Source organism: Cibotium barometz, chromosome 43 (genome assembly GCF_041138505.1).
Source record: "Cibotium barometz isolate CiBa-2024 chromosome 43, ASM4113850v1, whole genome shotgun sequence".
NCBI lineage: Eukaryota > Viridiplantae > Streptophyta > Polypodiopsida > Cyatheales > Cibotiaceae > Cibotium > Cibotium barometz.
In genome coordinates, this window is record NC_141088.1 from 9,653,450 (window position 1) to 9,681,236 (window position 27,787).

Here is a 27,787-nt window from a genome sequence, read left to right on the forward strand (position 1 = left end):
CTCTTATGCGTCAGATTGTTATGCATTGGCTGTTTCTAGTATGTGCGATGAAAGTGAGCCTGTTTCATTTGATGAGGCACAAAGTTCAGAAAATTGGATGGCTGCTATGCAAGCAGAATACGATGCTATTATGAAGAATGGTACATGGTCTTTATGTGACTTGCCCCCTGGCAAGAAGGCCATTGGCACTAAGTGGGTATACAAATTGAAGCGTAAGCCTGATGGCACAGTGGATCGCCATAAGGCTAGGCTTGTTGCAAAAGGTTATGCTCAAGAGAAGGGCATTGATTTTCATGAGACCTTTGCTCCCACTTGTCGTATGACTACCATTCGTAGCATTTGTGCATTGGCAGCTCATAATGGTTGGAATGTACATCAGCTGGACATAAAGACTGCATTCTTGAATGGAGATTTGCATGAGGAGGTGTATGTATCGCAGCCTCGTGGTTTTGTTCAAAGAGGGCAGGAAAACAAAGTGTGCAGGTTAAAAAAGGCTTTATATGGTTTAAAGCAAGCTCCACGAGCTTGGTATGAAAAGATACATGCATATTTGACTGCACATGGGTTTCAGAATAGTCCAACAGAAAGCACTTTGTATGTTAAACGTGTGGATGGTGTACATCTAATCATTGCTCTCTATGTCGATGACATGCTGCTCACAGGACCAAATGAGAGTCATATTGCTGATTTTAAGGCTGATTTGAATGCCTCTTTTGAGATGTCAGATTTGGGGCATTTGCATCATTATTTGGGGATACAATTTAAGCAGTGTGATGGAGGTATTGCTTTGTGTCAGACAAAGTATATTGAAACATTGTTGCGGAGATTTGGCCTTGAAGACTGCAAGCCTATTGCTACTCCAATGGAGACAGGTTTGAAGTTGAGTCTTCATGATGCTGGAGATCACTTTGATGTCACACTCTATCAGACAGCTGTTGGTTGCCTCATTTATGTATGCATTACGAGGCCAGACATTCAGTTTGCAGTCTCACAGGTGAGCAGATTTATGCATAGCCCAGGCATTAAGCATTGGCAGGCAGTGAAGCGTATCTTTCGCTATTTGAGTGGTACTCAGCATCTTGGGTTGTTTTATCCCAAGGGGGGATCATTGCCGCCAGATTTACATGCTTTTTCAGATTCTGACTGGGCTGGTTGTTATGACACACGCGTGTCCACGAGTGGTTTTTGCTTTATGCTTGGAAGCTCATGCATATCATGGTTGAGCAAGAAGCAGCCTACTGTGGCCACTTCTAGTTGTGAAGCTGAGTACAGGGCAGCTTTCACAGCTACGGTTGAGTGTGTGTGGCTCAGACGCCTTATGGCTGATTTGGGTGTTGGGCAGCCATCTGCCACCACCATCTTCACTGACAGTCAGAGCGCATTGGCAGTTGCGCGGAACCCAGTGTTCCATGCTCGTACGAAGCACATTGAGGTGCACTACCATTATGTCAGGGAGAGACTCTCTGTAGGAGAGATCAGTTTGGCTTATGTGCCAACACAGGATAACCTTGCAGACCTTTTCACAAAGGCTCTGCCTCGTGAGAAGTTCGAAGCTTTTCGCAAAGCTTTGGGCTTACTGCCTTTTGTGGATTCGTCCACATAGCTAGACACTTCCCTATACATGAGTGCTAGCTCTAGTTCACCGCATCACTCCAGGGGGGATTTGTTACCATATTATAGTAGTGATGTGTGTGAACACACTTAGGACCGCCGGGGCACTTTTTCCCTCACTAGGAGGTTTTTTCCCCCGTGCATTGTATATACGCCCATTATCTTCTAGGGCTTGTTATCTTTCATTTTTGGCACTCATAATACACTACTGTGTTGTGCTCAAGCTTCCTCATCTTCTTGAAGTTGTGTGTGCATTCCTGCAACCCTAATTCCAACAGAAGGAGCATTGATTTATGTTCATGCTCAGACAACCTCTACCTCATCGGTAGCGGCCATCTCATCTTCATCTCCAGTCCCACAGTTAGCAGACCTCATGTATAGACATCATGACATTATGCTTAGGGACGATCTCCCGCCCAGTCTCCCCCCATCCCGTCCTGAGAACCATCATATCGATTTGGTCCCTGGATCAAAACCTCCTAGCAGGTTCCCCTATCATCTTTCCAAGACTTTAGAGGGCGAGCTAGAAAGGCAATTATCTAAGCTCCTCCGAGCCGCGGATTCGCTCGGCCATCTTCCTCACCATTTGCTGCACCCATCCTATTTGTCCAAAAGAAGGACAAGTCCGCATGCCTTTGTGTAGACTGCAGGGCATTAAACAAACTCACCATTAAGAATAAGTTTCCTATGCCAACGATTGAGTACATTTTGGAGCGTTTAGACAGTGCAAAATTTTTCACTAAGATCGACCTCAAGGGTGGTTACCATTAGGTCCGCATTTTTGAAGCTAACATTCCAAAAACAGCTTTCCGGACAAAGCGTGGTCACTACAAGTTCGTAGTCATGCCCTTTGGGCTTACCAATGCACCCGCAACCTTCAATAAAATGATGTCCAAGATTTTTGCAGTCCTCATTGGTAAGTGTGTTTTCATATTTCTTGATGACATACTTATATTCTCAACCACTACGGAGAAAACATACGTCTTATTGTGCCAGATAAACGCCAAAAAGTCTATCTTCGGCGTTAGAGAGGTTCAATACTTGGGCTATATCATCAATTCCGCTGGGATTCGATTGGACTCCTCAAAGGTTCAAGAGATCTTGGATTGGGACATCACTCAGACCGCCCAAGAGATCCGTTCTTTTATAGGTCTTTGCCAAGCCTATAGCACTCATGTTCACCAATTTTCCAACCTTGTAGCACCTCTCACCAACTTGCTCAAGGGGGTGAAGACTCGTAGACAAAAAGTCATAGTTACAGGCAAGGCGCTTGAAGCATTCCGTGCACTCCAAAAAAGCAGCCTCACAAGCGCCTGTTTTAAAGTTTGTATCTTGGGATGAACCTTTCGAGGTCATTACCGATGCCAGCAATGTAGCCATAGGTGCAGTTCTCCAGCAGGACAATAGACCCGTGGCCTACTACGGTAGAAAGTTGAATGTTGCCGAAAAGAATTATTCGGTTTATGACAAAGAGCTTTTGGGTGTGATCACAACGCTCAAACATTGGAAGCCTTTTCTTTATGGATAGGTTTTCACAGTCAAAACAAACCACCAAGCACTTAAGTGGCTTCAAACCATGCCAAGTGCCCAGTGGAGTGATCGGCAAGCCAAATGGAGTCAGATCTTCCAACAATTTGGAGGAATGATTGAGTACATACCTGGTAACCATATCCCAGTCGTCTCGCAGATGCTCTTAGTCGGAAGGCCAACATCCAGACCATGCAGGAGTCTACCATTCTCGAAATCACTGGGAAAGACTTAGATAGCATGAAAGATCAATATGTCGATTCCCCTGAGTTTGGTACTCAATACAATTTGGCCCTCACTCTTGAGCCTGGCCATTACTCAGTGCAGAACGGTTGGTTGTTCTACAAGAACCGCCTCTGTGTCATTCAGGAAAAGCGAGCAGCTCTTCTCCATGATGCCCATGACTCTTTAGTTGGAGGACATAGAGGTATCAACAGTACCCTCGAGAAATCGGAACGGTCCTTTTATTGGCCAAAAATGAGGCATGATATTTATTCACGTATTCAAGCCTGTAAGATTTGTCAAAAAGTTAAGGTTCCACATACGAAAAAGACGGGGTTACTTTAACCTTTACCTATCCCCAACGGACCTTTCATTGACATTTCTATGGACTTTGTAGAGCCTCTACCAACATCCACCGGATCTCATAACACTCAGTGTTTTACCATTGAGGATCGCTTCAGTAAGTTCTACATGCTCATCCCATGCAAGCATATGGCCACAGCTCAGAACATAGCCCGCCTTTTTCTCAAGCATTGGTACCCCATTTGTGGTTTGCCTAGCACCATTACATCAAACAAGGATTCCAAGTTCACCTCACATTTTTAGAGACATTATTCGAGAACTTTGGAACCAAGTTACAGTTGTCTAGTGCATTCCATCCACAAACAGACGGCCAGACAAAAATCTATGCCTTTGATGTTCTCAAGTCATACTGTCATGACCAGCAGTCCATATGGAAACATTATCTTCCATTGATCCAAGCGATCTTGAACAACACTCATTCATCCAGTGTCGGACGGACTCCATATAAGGCACCCTTTGGTCGTCGTTTCTCTTCTCTTTTGACGAGAATGGTGTCTCCATCTCTTCAGGCTAACAAAATAACAGAAGCATTTTCCAAAATCATTGAGTCAGTTAAAGATTGCTTGACCAAAGCCCAAGAAGCCTATAGCAGACAAGCAAATATGTAAGATTCCTCCTTAGCCTGAATAACAATTAAGCCTTCACTTCAATCCCTTGTAATCATTCTATGTTTCTGAATATAAGAAAATATTATTTTTCTTTGTTTTGCCTAGTGAGATAAAAATTTCTAGAGAGTGGTAAATCAATATTGAAATATTTTTGGATAAATAAATTCTATAGATATCAAAAAAATATTTTCCTAAAACAAAAAATCAAAATAGATTTTCCAAGGTGCAATTGGAATTAATAAAAATTGATTTAGAAGATCTTAGCCTAAGGGTCAAGATTTTCAAAAAAATTATGATTATGATCCAATTAAGGTTCCTATATAGACCAATAAGATTAATCCAAGTGTTGGGATAAGATAAATCCAAAGAATAAAAGAAAATACCCAAAAATGAGTAGATGTCCACATAAGATGAAGAGTTGACTAATACCTAGGTTTATTAGTTAAATATTATAAAGTATTAATTTAAAAAAATGAGATATTTTAGAGTAATCATTAATTTTTGACACATGGATAAGGAAAAGGAGGCCCTTCAAGGAGGCGCCTATTTCACATGCTTTTAAACTAAAAAATAATAGGATATTTTTATCTCTCCTCTCTCCTAGATCAAACTAAATCAAAAAGGGAGCCAAACTGGTCCAAATCTTGTCCAAATTCAGCCAAACTGAAGCTGAAAAATTCTAGAACTCAGTTGTGGACTCAGTTAGTGGCCTCCCTCATCTATAAATAGACCCTCATTCCTTTGTATTCCCATCTATGAACTAAACTATGCCGGTATTACTCTAAGTTAAGTTTATTTTTTATTATCCTCTAAAAACCCTCTACAAATTGAAGAGATTGGAGCTTCTCTCTCTCTTCAATCTTCCTTGGAGACTCCAAACCAATTGATTGGTTGGAGGCCTCTACTCTAATCAAAGAATCAAGTAATTTAAGAGGTAAAGTGTGGATTATTGTCTTCTTTTTCTTAAATCTCCAAATGTTTCTCTTCTCAACCCCTCTCAAGTTTGAGAAGTATTAATTTGAATGGCTTTTGAATACTATTGAAGTTCTTTAATGTATTGTAATGAAGAAGTACATAAACTTCCATTTATACTTAATTTATAATAGTTTTTAAGCATTTCTCTCTCCCCCCCAAAGAATGGTCATTCCTATGACCTATTCTCAATTCGAATGAAGCTTCTCATGAAGCATTTCTCTAATCTAAAAGTAATTTCTATGCTTGTCTAATTGTTGGAGGCAAAAATAATGGCTTTTTAATACTTTTATGCTATTAAATTTATGATAAAATTAAGAATCAATCTATAATTGGATAATGATCCAATTAGTGGTTATTCTAATCACATGAATAATACTAAACTTTATTCTTTCAAATTTATTGAGAATTACCAGTAATAGCAGAGCAGAGCTATGGCAAAATTTCTGTAAAATTAACACATAAATCATTTTCATTCATAATATGAAAAGAGGACTTCCTACCATATTCTAGGATTAATCATCCTAGATTAATTGAATGATTCTCATTATAATAATGAAAAAATAATTTTTATGTTTATGCATAAATAGTTAATTACAAAAAAGAAGAATTTCTAGTAATCCATTTTTATGTTAAAAGAGTAATCTCCCATGACAATGAAAATCTATGTACTCCAATGAAGTAAGAGAAAAATTGTGATGCTAAAATAATGCATATTTTCTTTAAAAATTAAAGAAAGATTTTAGTTAAATTTATCTTTTTACATAAATAAATTTTAAATGATGAAAGAGGAATTCCCACTATATTGGAATCCAAATATTTAAATGAGAAAAGTGTAATTCCTAGTGTAAAGGAATTAATGAAGATTTTTATTTAAATTTTTAAGAGAAAATTTAGTTAAATTTATCTTTTTGCATAGATAAATTTTAAATGATGAAAGAGGAATTCCCACTATATTGGAATCCAAATATTTAAATAAGGAAAGTGTAATTCCTAGTGTAAAGGAATTAATGAAGATTTTTATTTAAATTTTAAGTAAAAATTTAGTTGAATTTATCTTTTTATATAGATAAGATTAAATGATAAAAGAGAAATTCTCACCATATTGGAATTCAAATGTTTAAATGAGAAAAGTGAAATTTTTAGCTTAATGGAATTAATGGATATTTTTATGTAATTTTTAACAAGAATTTTAAGTAGATTTAATTTATGGTAAAAGAGAAATTTCCATGATAATTGGATTGCACTCATTGAAATGAGAAAAAGAAGGATTTCAAGTTTATTCAAAAAAATGGTATTGATATTTTAGTTAAAAGAAGAATTTTTATGATATTTAAGAATAGATGGATTTGAATTAAATTTTAGTGTCAAAAGATGAATTTCCACCATAATTCTACCTAATGAATTAAGGCTGAGAAATTATGTGGCATAAAAAATATCTTTGGATATTTTAATTGGTAAAATCACTAAATTGATATTTACCCAAAATCTAGATGTTGTTGAAGGGAATCCTTGTAGAACTAAACCAAATGAATTTGGTTAGACTACATGAGGGACGAACAGTAAACCTAATTTTCCTTCTCTCGATCTGAATCAGACAAAAACTTCGTAACCAATTCCAGTTACTAAATCCAAAGAATAAACTACCGAAACTAATCTAGTTTTTCCTTCACCAAACTCACCAAGAATCTAGTTGGACAAATGGACAAAATGATGGGTAAATTATCATCATGAGAGATCAAGGATCCTCATTATGAAACTGGGAATTATGGAAAAAGGGTTGTCGAGACCGATCTCAAACTAGAATTTTACTTGCATTGGAACCTCTGTTTTTTTCATTCAAAGGACTGTTTTACGCCAGAATGCTGGAGGAAGCATTTGGCTTATGTTTTTCTAAGAGAAGGTTCGTTGGAACAGTTGGCGGGGAGTCGTCAAGGAACGTTGCTCGCAGCAAAGCCTGCCGAGGTCTTGACCAGCCTTGGTACGGTTAAAATGGTGCGCTTCTGGTACGATGGGCGAGGACCGATGAAGCAGTCCTTGAGTGAAGTGCCAGGACACCTAAGGAGGATCCTAGAGGGTTCTGACCAGGCGATGCACGGGCTCGTGGTTGCTAGGACACCCATGTGTACGTCGAGGAAGATTTCGGATGGACAAAAAGGAAAGATTTTTGAGAACCAAATTTTGATACTGAATCTCGTTGGTTGGCCAACTGGTCTTCAATGGAGAGTTCAGAGGATACATTTTTGTAATACAATGGACTCGGAATTTTGGAAAATGATGATCAGAAATATTATGATTTCTATTGAAGGATTGTTTTTAAAGCCAGTCGTATCTGTTATAAATGGCAATTTCATATTAGGTGTGTACGTGGTATGCCTATATCTTGATTTTTGCATGAATCGCCGGCTAGGAGACCTGGAAACTCTTTTCCTCAGTACCCGAGTAAAAACCCAACCAAATCTTTATAATGGAATCCCACCAATTCACTGGTCAGGTAGTTGGCTAAAACCCATGGGCCAGATGGGGTTAGGCTGAATCGGAGGATTCCTGAGAAACAACTAGATACGATTAGTTACGTTATTTAGTTAAGAAGACCTTGTTCTGTGGGAGGGGATCATCGGCTGTGCCTCATAAATGAGAAAAAAAGCGGTGATTCCATGGACCAAGTGCAAGTCTCTTCTTGATCTGACTATGTGACTTTAGGTTTAGTCAGATCAGTTTATCTAGTTAAGACTTAACTCGTTAGAGTAATTTCCCCGCCGTTAGAAGATTTTTCTCAATTGGCGGAATAGCCCGTGTCTTCCGGGCGAGGGGAGTCTTCCGGGCCCGGTCTCGGAGGGGCTGCCCAAGCTAGCCTCTCGTCCCGGACATCCGCAGGCGAGGCCTCGAGTGTGTGGACCCCGCCTTGCACGGGAGGCCGACGCCGCTTCCGCCGCCGGCAGGAGCCCCGGAGAGCGGGCGGGGGACCTCACAGCTGGTATCAGAGCTTTGTTGAAAGCTAATAAGGATAAACGAATTCTTATTAGAAATTGAAATTTTTTTTTAAACAAAACAAAATTAAAAACAAGAACTCAGAAAAAGCATTTTTCATTATGTATTTTCATTCTGTAAGTCTCATTAATAAAGAATTTTTAATCAAAGAAATTGTTTTTTTAGATGGAAGTTCCATACTTATCTGGTATTCCCAAAACACCCAGTCACAAGACATGACTGCGTTCGCCTTTGAGCATCTCATCTCTTCCACTGCAACTCGAACAAGCCGAGTCAAACTCGCACGCCATTTCGAGGATTTATATTTTCCTGACCCAGCGGAGAGACGACAGCATAAGTGGTTTGCAGGGCAATATGTCCACGCCTCTTGCGACCGACGTGCAGCGCTGAGGCAAAACCTCTCATTAGCCATGATTCTAATAAAGTTGAAAGTGATACACAATGTCATTCTATATCATTCAACGCCTCGAAATTTCAGACTTTCATGCCAAATCTATAGACTCCTTAGTCGCTTTATTCCTAAGGAGAAGATAATAGCTCCCTTGGCGTTTATATCAGGGCATGGCTATGGCCCAGTACCGCCGTCTTATGCGTCTCCCGAGGAGATTTTGATTTCTGGAACCAAGCTGCTCTATGTACATATTGAAACCTTTATATAAATAAAGAAATGTTTTTCGGAGAAAATTTCCCTGTTGTATAAGTGATTGTTTATGGACGAACTGATAAAGAAAAATCTGTTATCAGACATATGTCATAGATCTCCAATAAGATCATTTGTCTTGTTTAAGAAATTGTTTTCCGAACCTCTTAAGTCTTAGGATCTCGTGGACGATATCACAAATAAAAATTTAATAATATATCATTTTTGGCAGAATCATGAGACGAGGAAACCGTGGCCGTCAGCCAGACCCTCTCTCTGAAGATGATGAGCTTGACCCTGACGTTCGCAAGGCTCTTCATAGAACTCAGCTAGGACCCTTCAAAGGAGAAAGGGAGAACCTGGGCGAGGCTATGGAGAAATGGGTGGAATCCATGGAAGAATATTTTGACGTGACCGGCTACTCAGTCCTGGAACGACCTTAAAACCTATTTAAGGAAGAGATTTTGTCCCCCTGGATTTTTGGAAACCAAAATGAACGAATTCTTAGAGCTGAAGCAGGGGAGCAAAACCATCGAGGAAAATCATCAGGCCTTCGCTCTTCTACTCACATATTCACCACCTCTAGATGAAGAGCCACTCATGGCCAAATTCATTCGGGGAATGAACGAACCCTTGGACACACTCGTCAAAAATGCCAAGCCAGTGTCCATGGCTGAAGTTGTCAGAATGGCGAAGGACTTTGCCAAAGCCTTCATCGTAAAAGTCCCGCCAAAGCCAGCTTCCTCATCCTTTAAAAGATTTCAGACACCGGGAAGTTCTTCCAACTTTCCGCCTCCAAAGAGACACCAAGGTCTTAACCAGAATGTGGAGACAGGAAGCTTCAGAAATGAAGGAAGACCTTTCCCTCGAAGTACATTCTCAAGAACTCCGGCTCTCTCCAGAATGAAAAGGGAAGAACTTCGAAGCAAGAACAAATGCTTCGGATGTCAGGGATTTGGGCACCAGCTTAAGGATTGCCCATCTCCTTCGGTGGACCAAGGAAGCCAGGGTCCCAGAGTTCAGAGACCGACTCCTTCATTTCAGTCCAACCAGGGTCTCCCGCGCCAGAATCAGGGTAACCCAAGAAGAGTGCCAACTCAGCTTGCAGCCTCCATGCAAAGCAGTTTCCGAACTCCCTCCCAGAATTGGAATAACCAAAGAGAGAGAGTTCCACCTCAGATTGAAGCAGTCACCTCAGATTGCAGCAGCCAAAGCAGTCACCATAGCTGAGGAAGTGGAGGAAGAGAGAGGACAGATCTATGCAGCGATTGAGCATCAGGGGAATAACCGTCAATTCTCAGTCCTCCAGACTCCAACAGAGTACCAGGGTAAGAAATTCAAGCTTTTGATTGATTCAGACAGTACTCATTCTTTTATTTCCCCAGGATGTCTGCGTAAATTAGTCCTAAATCAAAAATCAGAGAAGCCTATGCAAGTGGAATTAGCCAGTGGTTGGAAGATTCTTTTCACTCACCTTGAGACTGACCTTATTCAATTTAGCCTAGATGGGAACGTAACAGAGTGCCAGTTCGAGTCCTACCCCCGAGAATATATGATGGAATCCTTGGAATGGATTGGCTCCAAAAGAATCAGGCTGACATTCATTGTCACAAAGGAATCATCTCTTTCCTTGACCTTCACGAGAATAAAGTTCAAGGAATTGGAATTTCCGGATCCCTAGTGCTACATTTAGTCAAGGCTTCCAAATTATTAAAAGGGCTCAAAAAGAACCAAGCTGTGGATGTCGTTAAAATGAATCCAGTACACATAAAATACAAGGCTAAAGAACCAGAGTGGTTAAGTGAGTATGCAGATGTGTTTCCTGAAGAGCTGACTGCGATGCCTCCATCTCATGAAGTAGATCATGGGATCGAATTAACTCCCGGAGCTCAGCCAGTAGCCCAGCGTGCATACAAAATGCCAGTCCTTGAAGCCATAGAACTTAAGGAACATTTAAGACAACTATTAGAGATGGATTCGTCAGACCCAGTGTCTCACCTTGGGGTGCGCCCGTTCTCTTTCAAAAGAAGAAAGATGGAACGTTAAGACTCTGTATTGACTACAAAGGATTGAATCAATTAACAATTAAGAATAAGTATCCTATTCCTAGGATTGATGAACTTCTGGATCGGTTAAGTGGGACCCAAATGTTCACAAAGATAGATCTCAAATCCGGTTACTACCAGATCAGAATCAAGAAGCAAGACATCCCAAAGACAGCATTCAATACTCGCTATGGGCATTATGAGTTCACAGTCATGACGTTTGGATTGACTAATGCCCAAGCGACATTCAATCGTCTTATGCAGGATATTCTCAGAGAATACTTGGATGATTTTGTTCTTGTCTTCTTTGACGATATCTTAGTATACTCAAGGAATGCTGTAGACCATGAAGATCATGTGCGCAAAGTCCTGGAAATCCTAAGGAAACACCAACTCTTTGCAAAGAAGAGCAAGTGTTCCTTCTCTGTTGACCAGGTTGAATACTTGGGATTCATAGTGTCAAAGGATGGGATTTCTCCTGACCTTGCAAAGATCCAAGCAGTAGTTGAATGGCCAGAACCCAAGTCAGTAAAAGAAGTCAGAGGATTCCTAGGGTTAACCGGATGGTATAGGATCTTTATACCTAGGTATGCTCAGATAGCGTCCCCTTTGACTAACCTTCTCAAGAAAAGTACACTTTTTCAGTGGACTGCAATGTGTCAGAGTGCCTTTGACAAGCTAAAGACAGCCTTAGTAACCAACCCTGTTCTTAAATTACCAGATTTTACCAAACCCTTGAGGTAGTTACTGATGCCAGTGGATTTGCCTTAGGCGGTGCTCTAATGCAGGAAGGTCATGCAGTGGCCCAGAACACATGAGAGAAATTATGCCGTCGTGACTTGGAGTTACTCTCAGTAGTGTATGCTCTGAAGTTGTGGAGACATTATCTTTTGGGACAAAGGTTCACCTTGATGACATATCATCAAAGTCCGAAGTGGATCTTCACCCAAAGGGATCTCAACATGCGTCAAAGGAGATGGATGCAAACCCTGCAGGAATTTGATTTTGAAATAAAGTATCGACCGGGGAAAGAAAATGTGATTGCAGATGCGCTTAGCAGAAAAGCCTCCTTGCTTGCAATTACAGTGGTGTCAAATCCATTGATCAATGAAGCAAAGGAGAAAATCATGCAGGACAAATTCTTTGCCCCTATTGCTACCCTACTGATGCAGGAAAGCAAAACTCCTCAGGAAATGAGTCGAGTTCTTGGGTACAAACTGGATGAAGGATGCATGCATTATAATAATCGGCTATGTATCCCCAATGATGAGGGAATAAAGGAAAGAATTCTGAGAGAAGCCCATGATAGCCTGATAGCTGGACATCCAGGGTTTATAAAAACCTATATGTCTGTGAAGAAAGCTTCTTCTGGCCAGGACTCAAAAAGGATGTACTTGATCATGTGCGAAAATGCTTGATGTCCCAAAGAGTCAAGACTGAGAGAGTCAAGATGCCAGGAAAACTGCAGCCTCTAGACATTCCACAGATGAAGTGGGAATGCATCAGTATGGACTTGGATTACCTTCAGTGCAATCAGGTTACAACTCCATTTTTGTGATAGTTGACAGGCTAACCAAAGTTGCTCATCTTATTTCAGTGGAAGAAACATACTCTGCAGTGGATGTTGCCAGAGTTTTCCTTAAGGAGATCTTCAGATTGAATGGTTTACCCAGGAGAATAGTAAGTGACAGAGATCCCAAATTCACATCGAAATTATGAACTGCGTTCTTTGAAGCAGTAGGAACTTTCTTGGATCTCAGCACAGCCTATCACCCCGAAACAGATGGCCAGACGGAAAGGGTAATCGGGTAAAGAAGATATCCTTCGGTCATGCTGCGAACAGGGAACCCAAGAAGTGGTTAAGTCATCTGCATTTGGTCGAATTCGCTTACAATGCTTCTTATCATCGGAGCATTGGGATGAGTCCTTTCAAAGCTTTGTATGGACAAAATTGCCTTACACTATTGACTTGATCTGACCCATTGAGCAGAGTCGAAATGTCCAGACAAATGCTTGACGTCATGGACCAGCAGATGCAATCAATCCGTAAAGATATAAAGGCAGCCCAAGACAGGCAAAAAGCAGTATGCAAATAAAAAGAGATCTGAGAGAGAGTTTGAAGAATCAGATATGGTCTTGATTCGAGTACGACCAAAAAGAAGTTCCTTATCATTAGGGAAGTACAAGAAGCTCTCTCCCAGATACTGTGGACCGTATGCTGTCATAAAGAAAGCGGGCAATCTAGCCTACAAACTTCTTCTGCCTCCCCATCTCAAGGTACATGATGTATTCCATGTCAGTTTGCTTAAGAAATATGTACCTAGCCCGAGTCACATGCTGGATAATGAACAATTGATCTCTCCGACTCAAGGCCAAATGGTACTCCAATATGAGAAAATCCTCGACGTTCGGGTGAAGATTCTCAGGAGCAAAGTCCTCAGAGAATTCTTAGTAAAGTGGAAGTTCTTCCCTCTAGAAGACGCCACCTCGGAGAAAGAAGAAGAGTTGGCGAAGGATTACCCCCATTTTACGAGATGAGGACATCTCGAGTTTTTCAAGTGGGAGAGGATATAAGATTCCTCCTCAACCTAAATAACAATTAAGCCTCCACTTCAATCCCTTGTAATCATTCTATGTTTCTGATATAAGAAAATATTATTTTTCCTTGTTTTGCCTAGTGAGATAAAAATTTATAGAGAGTGGTAAATCAATATTGGGATACTTTTGGATCCTGAAACAAATAATCAAAATAGATTTTCCAAGGTGCAATTGGAATTAATAAAAATTCATTTAGAAGACCTTAGCCTAAGGATTAAGATTTTCGAAAAAAAATTGATTATGGTCCAATTAAGGTTCCTATGGACCAATAAGATTAATCCAAGTATTGGGACAAGATAAATCCAAAGAATAAAAGAAAATACCCAAAAATGAGTAGAAGCCCACATAAGATGAAGAGTTAACTAAGTACTAGGTTTATTAGTTAAAAATTATAAAGTATTAATAAAAAAATGAGATATTTTGAAGTAACCATTCATTTTTGACACATGGGTAAGGAAAAGGAGGCCCTTCAAGGAGGCGCCTATTTCACATGTGTGGATGAGTTTAAAACTCAAAAATAATAGGATATTTTTATCTCTCCTCTCTTCTAGATCAAACCAAATCAAAAAGGGAGCCAAACTGATCCAAATCTTGTCCAAATTGAAGCTAAAAAATTCTAGAACTCAGTTGGACTCAGTTAGTGGCCTCCCTCACCTATATTTAGACCCTCATTCCTTTGTATTCTCATCTATGAACTTAACTATGCCGGTATTACTCTAAGTTAAGCTTATTTTCTATTATCCTCTAAAAACCCTCTACAAATTGAAGAGATTGGAGCTTCTCTCTCTCTTCAATATTCCTTGGAGACTCCAACAACATACCAAACCAATTGATTAATTGGAGAACTCTACTGTGATCAAAGAATCAAGTAATTTAGGAGGTAAAGTGTGGATTATTGTCTTCTTTTTCTTAAATCTTCAAATGTTTCTCTTCTCAACCGCTCTCAAGCTTGAGAAGTATTAATTTGAATGACTTTTGAATACTATTGAAGTTCATTAATGTATTGTAACGAAAAAATACATAAATTTTCATTTATGCTTAATTTATAATTGTTTTTAAGCATTTCTCTCTCTCCTTCAAAGAATGGTCATTCTTATGACCTATTCTCAATTCGAATGAAGCTTCTCATGAAGCATTTCTCTAATCTAAAAGTCATTTCTATGCTTGTCTAGGAGGTCAAAATAATGGCTTTTTAATACTTTTATGCTATTAAATTTATGGTAAATTGAAGAATCAATCCATAATTGGATAATGATCCAATTAGTGGTTATTCTAATCACATGAATAATACTAAACTTTATTCTTTCAAATTTATTGAGAATAACTAGTAATAGCAGCGGAGGTATAGCAAAATTTTTGTAAAATTAACACATAAATCATTTTCATTCATAATATGAAAAGAGGACTTCCTACCATATTCTAGGATTAATCATCCTAGATTAATTGAATGATTCTCATTATAATCATGAAAATTTGATTTTTATGTTTATACATAAATAGTTAATTGCGAAAAAGAAGAATTTCTAGTAATCCATTTTTATGCTAAAAGAGTAATCCCCATGACAATGGAAATCCATGTACTCCAATGAAGTAAGAGAAAAATTGTGATGCTAAAATAATGCATATTTTATTTAAAAATTAAAGAAAGATTTTAGTTAAATTTATCTTTTTACATAGATAAATTTTAAATGACGAAAGAGGAATTCCCACTATATTGGAATCCAAATACTTAAATGAGGAAAGTGTAATTCCTAGTGTAAAGAAATTAATGAAGATTTTCATTTAAATTTTTAAGAGAAAATTTAGTTAAATTTATCTTTCTGCATAGATAAATTTTAAATGATGAAAGAGGAATTCCCACTATATTCAAATCCAAATATTTAAATGACGAAAGTATAATTTCTAGTGTAAAGAAATTAATGAAGATTTTTATTTTTGCGCATTATGAAACAGAGATTGAAACAAGTGGGCAAACATTGTCCCAAGCTTTCTTTTTGTAGTTTTGGACCCTTTCCTATAGTTAAAAAGATAAGTGATGTCTCCATGAAGTTGAAGTTGCCTAACAGTTGGACAATGCCTGATGTTTTCCATGTTTCTTAGCTAAAACCATATGTTGGACCAGAAGTGTTTGATGTTTCAAATGAAGAGTAGCCAGACGTAGTAGACGAATCATAAGTCATTGAGCCTAAGCAAATCCTTCTTCATCGTTGGAAGCATGGTTCCAGTCGAAGACTCCGTCAGTTCTATACGAAGTTCAGTTCCGAGATCGAGGTATCCACGACAAAGTCACCAGGAACGAGAAACGGGAACGGAAACGTTTGAGGAATGGAAACAAGAAAACGAGTTTTTAGGGGTGAAAACAACCGTTTCGTGTGACAATATCTATTGGGAAACGAGAAACGATCATGGAAACGAATGGGGTCTTGAAACAGAGAAACACGATTCTAGGGTCTGAAACGGCCGTTTCTTGTGACTATGATCCACGAAGCAATTTGGCTAGACGAGAGTTCTTTCAAGAGTACCCCTAGTTGTTGGCGGACTGCTTGGAAGCCATGAAACTGCCGCCAAGCTAAGCAAGAGGGAATGTCACATGCACTCTACACTATAGTGCATGGTGACAAGATGGCTCATCGTCAGTGCAACACTGTACAGCAGTAGAACCCTTTAGGATATGATATTTGTCGTACACTGTGACCCCATTGTAATCCTTAGTCCAGGATATGTCAGGCATGAGCTACGTAGGTCATTCCTCAACCTTAGAGAGTCAGTCAATCAGAGTCCCTTAACCCACTTGGAGAGAATCATTCATGCATATAGAAGTTATAGAAGCCTTGAGAGTTTGCATCAGGACATGCTTTGCATTTTGCATAGCATTCATATGCATACATACCATCTAGATCATTGCAGAACACTCAGAATATCATCCAGTATTTTTTCCCATATTTTATATCATTTATCTGGCATTTTTCCATATTATTATCAACATTATTCATTTAATGCAAGACATGAAGCAGTCGGCCAGCTTTCAGCCAGCCGACCTGCTCATGAAGAGCATATAAATAGCATCACTTGCTCATCCCATCATTCCTTCATATCACTCAACATTCAGCCACTTCAGAACTCAGCGTTTTCACCATATACACAGTTTTCAGCATTCATTCATTCATCGTTTTGCTACAGCCCTTCAGGTGAAGGTAAAACGTATTCATACAATCATTTTCAGCATTCATTCACAGCCTAGAACAGTCCCAATCAGCCCCATCTCCTCTCAGCCTCAGATTTGCAGCCTTCCTACATTCCATTGGAAGAGTGCATAGGCTTGAGATCAGTCATCATTGGTGCTTCTACAGCCGTGTGCAGTTCAGCCCGACTCTTGGTCTTTCTCAGAGATCTTGTGTTTGGCTTATCTACAGTCCAAAGTCACTCCTCAATCATTCTCTTCAAAGATAATAAAGCAAATACTCCTAGCAATAGGAGGGAGCCCTTCAGTGGGTAACTTGGGACCCAATACGATGTACAGTTCTCTCTCTCTCTCTAATCTCTCAAAGTTTGAAGTGCTAAAAGTGGATTGCTAAAGACTCGTGAAACTCAAGAAAAAGAAGGCGGTGTGAGACTTGTGTGACAAGATCCTTCATCACGCATAATTCCGTTGCATGTTACAACGCAATCTCTCATAGTTCGGACCCTCCCACTCACACCCGATGCGAGAGATGGCACACATAGCTGACTTCAATCGAGGAGTCCGAGTGATATGAAAAGATAATGCACATTGCACAAACAACTTCGTGACCTCCCTAGTTGCCTCCTTCATAGCTGCCTTTTGCATGGATGCTCTCATATCTCCTCGCTTGAATAGAGGAAAAGCAGTTGTTGGCAAGGTCCTTCAGCTTGCAGCTTGTGACACCAACGTGCTCTCAACGTCATCATCCACATCGAAAATTGGCTTTTGAGATGCTGGAATAGCTGCGAGAGATGTCTCAGGCTGATCCCATTCAGGCACTCTATCAATAGAAATGCCCAACATTTCAGCTTTCCAGGCCTTGAGGCTGTCATAAACATTCTTCGACACTTCTGTACAAGGGCCAATGCCAAAGCCCTTTGTTTGGGAAAAATGAGCCTTCAATCTCTGAGCAACTCCACGGTGCTTCTCAGAACAAAACTTGCAAGTCTATTTCATTGTGCCACTCCCACCATATCTTGCATTCACGGCATCGAAGGTCACATTGGCCTTGAGGCTGTCATAAACATTCTTCGACACTTCTGTACAAGGGCCAATGCCAAAGCCCTTTGTTTGGGAAAAATTAGCCTTCAATCTCTGAGCAACTCCACGGTGCTTCTCAGACAAAACTTGCAAGTCTATTTCATTGTGCCACTCCCACCATATCTTGCATTCACGGCATCGAAGGTCACATTGGCCTTGAGGCTGTCATAAACATTCTTCGACACTTCTGTACAAGGGCCAATGCCAAAGCCCTTTGTTTGGGAAAAATTAGCCTTCAATCTCTGAGCAACTCCACGGTGCTTCTCAGAACAAAACTTGCAAGTCCATTTCATTGTGCCGCTCCCACCATATCTTGCATTCACGGCATCGAAGGTCACATTGTCCCATAGAGGAGAGCTCTTCCTTGGCATGATGAGACTCGAGAGATAGAATAGGCTGCAGGCAAGAACAAGAAGAGAGTGGGTGAAGGCCCAAGAGTCACCTTTGCTTGGTCCTAGGAGTGCAGAGTGAAGTCAACGTTCTTAGGAGTCAAGGCAGCTACTAAACGCAGCTGTACTTTCAAAATCGCCTCTAAAAATGAGGCAGCCTGAATGCTACTTTTGATGTTTTTATGGTTTAAAAAAGTTTCGTTTGAAACCTCGTTTCTTACGTATAAAACAGGTAGACATTTTATACACGTTTCTTACATGTAAGAAACATGTTTCATTGCAACTATGCTTCGATGGCTTCACTACATCTAGCTCTCTAGATGTGCTAAGCTGCAATACTACTACAAATCTCCCATCTCTGGCACGAACCCGAAGTCCAATGATCAGTAGTTGGGGCTAGGACTGGTACTGCAGAAATGCGAAGGTGAGAGACTTTAAGGGCTAGCTCCTCACCTTCCTCGTCATAGGCCATGACAAGCGCAACCTCAGTGGCCCAAGCAACAGTACCCCATGAAATGATGCTGGTTGAGGTCCTGTCCATCGTGAAAATGCGGAGAAATCACCGCCAAACTTGCTGAGCCTTCGGGCAATCCCAAAGACAATGTCACTGAGACTCCTGAGGGTGGCCGCACCTCGCACAAGCAGCTGGTCAACCGCCTATGGCCAACCACGTGCTGACCGCCAAACTCCTATGTGCTAGCAGCCAAAGAAAGAGGGTGATCTTTCGAGGCCGAAAACTATCCTAGAGCCTCTTGCAAAAATCCGAGAGAAACTGTTGTGAGAGACCCCATGACTGCCAGTGTGCTCCTACTGCTAGGGTGCCCTCAACCTTGGGCATCTGAATCCTATGGCCTAGCCACGCAGTGTATGCGAAGAACAGGGTACCCAATGTCTCCTCCCAGTCAACAGGATCACGCCAAGCCACTCCCTCGGGTCCCACTAGAGGTGCGTGAGGGGCCAGCTCTCCCAAATCCATAAACGTCTGTCTCTCCCTAGCCACCTTGTGGGGGGGGGTTGGGGGTCAATATGTCAAAATACGCAGCCGGAATGATAACCAAACTTGAGACCACAAGAGCAAGTAGAGTGCAGAAAATAGACAGCACAAGAAAGACAGAGAGATAGGCGTGTAAACTCTTCTCTATACACAAGATCCCGGGAAAACTGAATGAATACATAGTGGGGATCGTGGGGCCTATTTATATGGCCCCATGGATGCAGTCGGCCAGCGCATGAAGTGCCACCAGCCCTCCACGACTGGGCAAAGCCAGTCGGCCAGCAGAAAAACACCACGACCTCCTCTGATCAAGTCGGCCAGTCTTCAGGAACATATGAGTGCAGTCGGCCAGCATCAGAGGCTCCTGCCAGCCTGTGGCATCCACCCACACCATGGAAAAAATGGAAAAATTGGGGAAAAATACGGGGAGTGAGGAAAAATGATAAAACACCTATACGGGGTGGGCACACCCACAACAGAGGCCCTGGTGTTTGATTAAGACAAGAGATGACTTCTAACACCCCCTCTCAGCTCCTGGCTGTGAAATCAACCCAAGGGAGCTGGAGTGCCGCCTGAGCGTAGCCTGAGGTAGAGACTTCGTGAAGAGGTCCGCCGCATTGTCTTCCGTCGAACAATAAAGGAGCAAGATGTCACCAGCCAAGATCTTCCCACGTACAAAGTGATACTGTATCTCTATGTGCTTGGTCCGGGCATGGAAGACCGGGTTCTGAGCAATAGCTATACAACTCTGGTTATCGCACTGGATGACTGTGGGCTCCTTCTATGGAAACCCAATCTCGCCTAGCAGCCTCCGCAACCATACAACCTCGCAAGCAACACCACAAGCAGCCCGATACTCTGTCTCTGTCGAAGATAGGACAATAGTTGGCTGCCGCTTACTGCTCCAAGAAACTGCTCCTGAGCCAGTGTTGCATAGAAACGCGTTTCATACAGTTTCAAAACGTACGAAACGTTTCGTACAGTATGAAACGCGTTTCATACATCATGCAGTTTTTAAAAACCTTAAAAAACATTTCCTTTCGTGAATCGTACGGCGCAGTTCATTCACGCTTCCCAGTGGCGGCCGCCTGTGAGTTTGCCGATTTGTGTGCCATCCTTCGATTCCTTCCATCGCTTGTGTCGGCCCCCTGCTCCTTGGTGTCCTTGGGCCTTGTGGAGGTCTTCCAAAGGGGTAATGTCATGTTTTGCTTTAAGTTGGTTTTCTCTGCACAACTCACAAAGCAGCACACTTTTTTCTCTTCCATCAATATTTATGGCATATCTTCCACGGTCCACCCTTGCTCTATTGAGATTAGTTTATGTTATGTGTCGCACTTGCAGGGCCAACAATCTGCATTTATCCCCGCCTTGTAGGATGCCTTGAACAGGTGATTCTCTTTGGAACAATGTCACCTTCAAGTCTAGATATGGTGGCTCAGGCTCCGGAAAGTGAAAATGCAACTTTTGTGCTGATAAGCACCATGGCAGTGTCACCAGGTTGAAGGCACATTTGTCACAAACAAAGGGTTTCGGCATTGGGCCATGTAAGCATGTGCCACAAGAAATCTATGATAGCCTCAAGGCTTGGAAGGCCATGCAGCTAGGTATCCCCCTTGAGGATATCCCCAATCTGGGAGAGCCTGAAGCAAGTCAAAGTGTCTCCAAGAGGACTCACAGTATCAGAGAGGAAGATACCAGTGGTGAGGTTGCAGGTGGTGTTGCAGGTGGTTCTAGCTCGGCACCTCGAGCCAAAAGAACTAGTCTTCCAGTGTTCAAGAAAGGACATGTACAGGCAGGGATGCAAAAGGCTACCATGAAAGAGGCAACGAGGGAGTTGATGAAGTTGTTTATTCAATGTGGATTATCCTTCCACATTGTCAGGACTCCTCGATGGAAGAAGGCAATGAGAGCTATCTCCCGCATTGGGTGTGAGTGGGATGGCCCCTCCTACGAGACATTGCGCAATACTGAGCTTCGCAAGGAGCAACTGGCTGTGGAGATGGAGATGGAGCCTCTCAAGGCCTCTTGGGCAAAGTATGGTTATACTTTGCTTTGTGATGGATGGACAGATGCGCGGAAGAGAAATGTGTACAACATTCTTGTGTCCTCCTGCAAAGGCACAATGTTCATTCGTGCCATAGATGCATCGGTGCCAGGGATAGTGGTTACAGGGGAGTTCATTATGTCCCACATGAGCCAGGCAATCAATGAAATTGGGCCTGATAACATTGTGCAGGTGATCACGGACAATGGGTCCAATTGTGTATCCATGGGCAGGATATTAGAGGAGGAGTTCCCCAAGATTGTGTGGACACCTTGTGCAGCACCCAGTTGGAGCCAGTGTCTTGGTGGGAGAAATACGGTATTGGGACACCCAACTTGGTAAGGTTTCTTGATTCTTGAATCTTGTATCTTTGTCTCGTGAGTCCTACTCTTTCAAAATCTACATTCAAATGCTACTCTCTTTTTGACTCTAACTTAACATTCTTTTTTGTACAATGTAGAGACGGATTGCATTGAGAGTTCTCTCCCAGGATTGCAGTTCAGGGCCTTGTGAGAGAAACTGGAGTACATGGGCTCTTTTTCACACGAAAAAGAGAAATAGACTCTCCTCAGCACAATTGGAGAGGCTTGTCTTTTGTCATTGCAATCTCCGATTGCTAGAACAAAAGGGTCATCCCATTGAGCCTCGCCAAGTGAATCCAGATAAGATTGATATCATGAAGTGCAAGGAGATTCCCGACATTCCTCAGGAGGAGAGAGACATCTATTCTATGCTCTATGAGGAGATCATGGCTCCGGCTCGCACTACACGATCTTCTCGAGAGGTTAGTACTAGTGGTGCACCTGCACCTCTAGAGGATGAGGCCTTTGAGGACTCGGCTACCGGCAGTGACCTTGAGAGTGAGGCTGCAGAGGCAGAAGATGCAGATGAGGATGAGCATGAGGATGCAGATGAGGATGCAGATAGTAGCTAACAGCTGCCAGTATCATTTTATTTGGACATGTTATTTAGTTTGAACTTTGGACATGTTATTTATTTTGATCTTAGAATTTGAGTCATGACTCATCACCCACGTGGTGATGCTTTTGATTTTTGTTTAGTCATCAGTGATCACCCACGTGATTTGTGATATCATCATATCTTACATGTATTTTGTTTTTATTGAAATGAATTCAATGTGGTCTCTTATAAGTTATGTCAACAGTTTTTTCTTTTGTATATTTCAAGTAAAAAATATACATGTTTTTTCTGTTTTGTATGAAACCTTTTTGTACCCGTTTCTTACCTTTTATGAAACGTTTCAAAACGTATGAAACCCGTTTCATACCTGCCGTTTCTGAAACGCCTGGCAACTATGTCCTGAGCCAATGTCCTGAGCCAAGGGTAAAACTGTATCTTGAAGTAGATCTCCTCGTGTCTGGATCTCCTCCCCAATCTAAGTCACTCAAACCTTGGAGTCTGACTCCATCCCCTCCTGTGTAAAAGAGTCCTAGATCCTTCATACTCTGCATATACCGCAAGATCCGCAATCCTGCGTCCCAATGAGACTTCAGTGGTGTCCGCATAAAAGAGCTCAACAGCCCCACGGAGAAGCTCAAGTCCAATCTGGTGTTCAGCAACCAGATCAATGAACCAACCAACTTCCGGTACTACGAGGCTTCGACTAGCTCACAAGGATCATTAAAACGGTTAACTTTGTGTTTGGGTCCATCGGCGAAGTAATAGGCTTGCAGTTACTCTGTGTGATCTTCGAGGCCCGTCCTCTGTGGTCCATTCGGAGGGTAACTCCGTAACACCCGACTCCCGAAGGGTGTCCAACAACCACCTAGGTACTCGAACAGATCATGGAGCCTCCTGCTGTTGCGGGGGCTGTACTCCAGCGGCGGCGGGATCAACCTCCTTTGTTGACTGAGGGTGATCAACTAGAGCAATGGTCTGGGAATCATCGTCAGACTCTTCTGGATCTCCAAGAAATGGCGGCTCCTCGATAGTGGATACTGGAACATGCTCATGAAAGACCACATCCCGGCTGACAACAATCTCATTCCTGTCTGGATCATACAATCTGTATCCCTTGGAAAGAGAATTATACCCCACAAATATAAGCTTGCGGGACTTGGAGTCAAGCTTCCCCCTCTGCTTCTTCGGAATATGTACATACGCATCACTCCCAAAAACACGGAAGTGCAAGACATCAAGTTTCCTGCCAAAGGATGCCTCAAACGGAGTCATATTAGGTACTGAAGTCGTTGGAGACCGGTTGAGGGTATGGACAGCCGGTGCCACAGCCTCTCCCCAAAGTGGACAAGGAAGATCACGATGCTCCAGCATGGTCCTCGCCATCTCCACCATAGTCCTGTTTTTACGTTCTACAACCCCATTCTCTAAAGGCGATCCGGTATTGGCCAGTTCTCTCTTGATGCCATGGTCTACACAAAATCTGAGAAATACAGTCGAGGAGAATTCACCTCCTTTGTCAGCCCCCTGAGAGTCTTTACCTGCAACCCAGACTCTTTCTCCACCATCACGTGCCATGAACTGCCAAGAGAATATCATGCCTAGTAAACACGCCCACCACTAGGGGAGTTGGCTCTGGGATAGGGGTCAGCCACTCCTGGGGAATAGCAAAGTCAATGTCAAGGCTGAGTCTGTCTCTCCTGAGCCTCCAGGGGAAGTTGTATGAATGCAAGCCAATCTCCAAGGGACCTGGTATGTCCTATGCTCAACGCTCCCCATGATACATGGGGTCGAGCTCCCAGTATGTGGCCATTGGGTGAACGGATCAGGGTTCCAGGGGCTACCGAAGATGCTCCTCCGAGGCTACCGGAGCTGACTACTAGAGCGTTGGCCTCAAGTGATCCCAAGCTTGGTGTAGACTCGCTGCAAATCTGTCCTCAAAAGTTGGGCTAAAGCCACAGGCTCGCATCTTTGAGAAGATCCATCTAGTGCTTTGCAGCCAAGGGCCCCTAGGGCTCGGAGTACGGGCTCAAATCCAAACCAAGAGGAAGTCCTTCTAGGACTCACCACCTAGAAGAAGTCCTCTAACTATCAACTTACCCAGCACGGCGCGGCTCTGAATGGCGGGATCAATGATACCTAGGCTCCCTCTGCGTCACGACTAAATGATCCCTCTCTAGGCCACCTTGGCCCAAGCAGCCCTCCTATCACTGCCGGTGCACAAGAAGTTCCGGAACAACCGCTGCACCTAACCAATGCAGGCTCAGGTGAAGGCCCAACAAGAAGTAACATACCACATGGTGGCAAGGAGGACTTGGTTTGCCAGCACTACTCAACCCGCTAAGGAAAGCCTTGCAAAACTCCAGTACAAAAGCTTCTTCCGAATGCTCAAGAGAAGAAGGGTGAGCTGCTACTCCGGGGAGATATCAATGCCCACCTCGCATCCAAGATAGTGGATTGGAGTGCCCCTCGGGATCCACTAGAAAGCCTCAATTAGACGCCAAGTCGGGGTAGGTGTAGAGCCTACCCAAAAACCACACGACTTGTGCCAATTAATCTGCGCTCCTGGTGTGCGACAAAAGATCTCAATCGCCTCTCCGAATCTTTGGAGATTCCCCACATCTCCAGATAAGTATGTTGTTGTGTCATCTACAAACTCTGAGTCTAGCAGCTCCTCCTGAGTACGGATGGGGAGACGTAATCCTTGGAGCCCCGTCTACTGAGCTGAGAGAAAACCACTCATGGCCTCAGCGACAAATAAGAAGAGGTATGGTGCTGGTGGACAGCCCTACCATACCGAGCGAAAAAAGGGGAAATCTGTACCTGGGGCTCCCTGAATGAGAACCTAACTGTGAGAGGCCTGAAACACCGCGGATCCACTCCACTGGGAACCCCATCCAGTAAATTGTGCCCTCCAAAAAGCCCTAGTCAACTCTATCATAAGCTTTCTCAAAATCTAGAAGGAGCACAATGAGGTCCTAATGCCGCATAGCCGAAGCTATGATCCAAGTGAAGCCTTGGGGTGTCTAAGATATAAAATACAACACGTTTGTCCCAGTTGACAAAAGAGACTAAAAGTGCCCAACGCAGCCCTCAAAGAGATAAGTTTTTTGAGATAAAAGCTGCAAGTGCGAACTCACGGTCCATGGGCTCCTGCTCACCCTTGATGTCGGAGACTAGTGATGCCAGCATTAGGCGCTCAAGGCCCCTACCACAACTAAGTATGTAAATAAAAAAGCTGTCAATTGCCATGCTAGATGATCCCACACGACTAGATTAATCACTGCAGTAGGGTAAACGGCTTCTTACCTTCTTGTGGAGTGTCAATGTTAAACTGGGACGCCTGGCTCTGCATAGCTCGAAGCTTTGAGAAGCTGGAGATGGTTATAGAGAGCTGGCGGTGACTTTTAAAAAGGGTTTGAGCTTTGGTGTTAATAAAGTTAACGTAATTGAAATATAAACGATTGCTAGGTTGCCCTTGTAATCCTTGTAGAGTTTTGAATGTCTGGTTAGGAGCTTGGAAGAAAAGACCTCTTCTTGCAACAGCCATAACCTGTGAGACCCAAGAAAACCGTCAACAGCTGGCCCTTCTAAAATACCTTTAATGGTGGCATGGCTGGGAGAAACAGTGAAAAAAGGCTTTTCCATTGTTTTTGGGGTTTTGGACGGATGTCCTAGCTTGTTCGTACGACCAAAATCTATCAAACTCTAAGACTTTATGACTACTAAATTTCTCTGATTTGGCTGCATGTTATCCAAAAAATCTCGTCTTAAATGTCATGCTGCCATTTTGGATCTTCCACTACCACCTCACCTCATATAATTCAGCATATAGACTGATGAAATATCAAGTGATGTTTAAATGTTTGGAGTAAAGGGGAGGAGTATGTGGTTGCATAAGTAATAGACTATAGTTCTAAGGGTTAAAGGGAGAGGGTTAAAGGGAGCCCAAAGATTGATGAAAAGGTGCAAAGGTCAACCAATATGGAGGCCAAAAGTAGGCGCTTAGAACAAGTGGGAATGAAGGCTTTGTTGGGTACTCACTTCAAGAGAGATGGTGCTCAAATCTAGAAAAGATTAGGGGTTGCTTAAGCAAACTTATGGGCCATGATTAATGGCTAATGGTGGAGATGTACTCAAGCCTATAAAAATGAACTCTATCTAATGGATTAAAGATATGAGCTTTTAAGCTAAACCTCTTGCCTTGTCCTTATGCTTCACTTTTATCATTAGCATTATCAATAATGTTAAATCTCTTTCTTACTCTCTAGCATGCTAAGATGATTAGTTTAATTCATTTCTATACAACCTAATTAGCTCTAGATGCAAATCTTAAGTTGGTATCAGAGCCACCCATCATCCCTAGAGTAGTATACACCATAGGATAGGTTTGATTAGGAAAAAGATTAGTTTTCTTAATTAGTTTTTCAAACAATCTTTTCCCTCTTTTTGATCATTCTCTAAATCATCAAGAATCAAAGATTTTTAGTTCATTCTCTTTAAGAAGGCTCACCTTAGAGTTGGTGCAACACCTCAAGGAGCTACAACACATCAAAGAAGCCATCACACATCAAATCAAGAGCTTAAAAACCCACTAGCAATAGTTGGCGGTAAAATTATAGCCTGAAGGGTAATAAATCTCATATTTTTGAATCATACTAGCTACCATTTTCTTCATGGGTTCAATACACATGCTGTAGAGAGTGTATACATTGATTTGTTAAGCACAAACAGCAACCATTGAAGCTTTAATTGTCAAATCATTCTTTGCTCTGTTTAGTAGAAAATTATCTATGTTAATAGGGTAACTAGTTCTAATTATAATTAATTTCCAGAGCCATTGGGGGTTCTAATCTACCATTAGAGTGTTGCTAAATAGTTGTACATCATCAAGACCAATTTGCCTCTTAGTTTAATACCTCAAATCACTCTCTTAAATTAGGATATTTTCTGGTTTTACAGTTTTTGAATTTGGGAAGTGTTAATCTCATGTAATGCATATCTCCACTCTTATAAGGGACTAGACACTGGCTTTGGGTAAATCCATTACAAAGGCCCATCCCCATAAGGAAACCATGTCAAATCCACTCATAGGAGCTAAATATAACGGTGAAGGTTTCCATACACATCAAGTTAAACTCGAGTTTGTTTTCATGAAAGATGGGCTTTGGGGGGGATAGTAAGTGGAAGAGAGAAATGCCCAAGATTAGAAGGCAAAGATAAAATATTTTGAATAGAAAGAGATGAGAGAGCCCTGGCCATCATTGCATTAGGGCTAGGTGATAGTTTCATCCATCACATTAAGGATAACTAAAGGACCATGGGATGAACTATAAAAACTTTTTGGTGCCAAATAAAAGAACTCTAAAATAAGCTTAAAATTCTATTTTTTTTGGGTTGGACATCAAAGAGAGTGAGTCACTCCAAGCACATCTAAATAAAATGAAGAGTGTTATACAACAACTTGTGTTGGGTCTCTAGTGGAAAAGGGGGGTGCTATAGTAATCCTTCTCAAGAGCATGACCTTGGAAGCTTTTAACCCATGGCTACCTTGAAGAACCTACCCAACCCGACCTTCATCGGCATTGAAGGTGCTTTCGATCG

The 27,787-nt window shown here is 41.9% G+C and overlaps 2 protein-coding genes across 6 annotated transcripts in view; one reads left to right on the top strand and one right to left on the bottom strand.

Annotated features, from left to right (window-relative positions):
- The window catches only part of LOC147613498 (uncharacterized), a 103,865-nt gene extending 78,017 nt beyond the window's left edge, over window positions 1-25,848 (bottom strand). The window contains exons 1-2 of one of the 5 annotated variants that reach the window (XM_086781429.1): window positions 25,493-25,546; window positions 25,324-25,400 (exon numbers count right to left, since the gene is read on the bottom strand). In XM_086781429.1, coding sequence (XP_086637555.1) covers window positions 25,324-25,375 — 52 coding nt within the window. In that variant the 5' untranslated portion in view covers window positions 25,376-25,400; window positions 25,493-25,546. Of the gene's footprint in view, window positions 1-25,323; window positions 25,401-25,492 lie in introns of all 5 variants that reach the window. The other 4 variants (XM_086781425.1, XM_086781426.1, XM_086781427.1 and 1 more) reach the window with 4 other exon arrangements.
- Window positions 20,816-21,860, top strand: LOC147613499 (uncharacterized). Its single transcript, XM_086781421.1, has 2 exons — window positions 20,816-21,603; window positions 21,726-21,860. Coding segments are annotated over exons 1-2 (789 nt in total). The 3' UTR covers window positions 21,727-21,860.
- Window positions 25,849-27,787: the final 1,939 nt, after the last annotated feature.

What these genes read in the sequence shown, in the direction of transcription:
- LOC147613499 (XM_086781421.1), top strand. Translation starts at nt 20,816, where the DNA reads ATGCAGCTAGGTATCCCCCTTGAGGATATCCCCAATCTGGGAGAGCCT.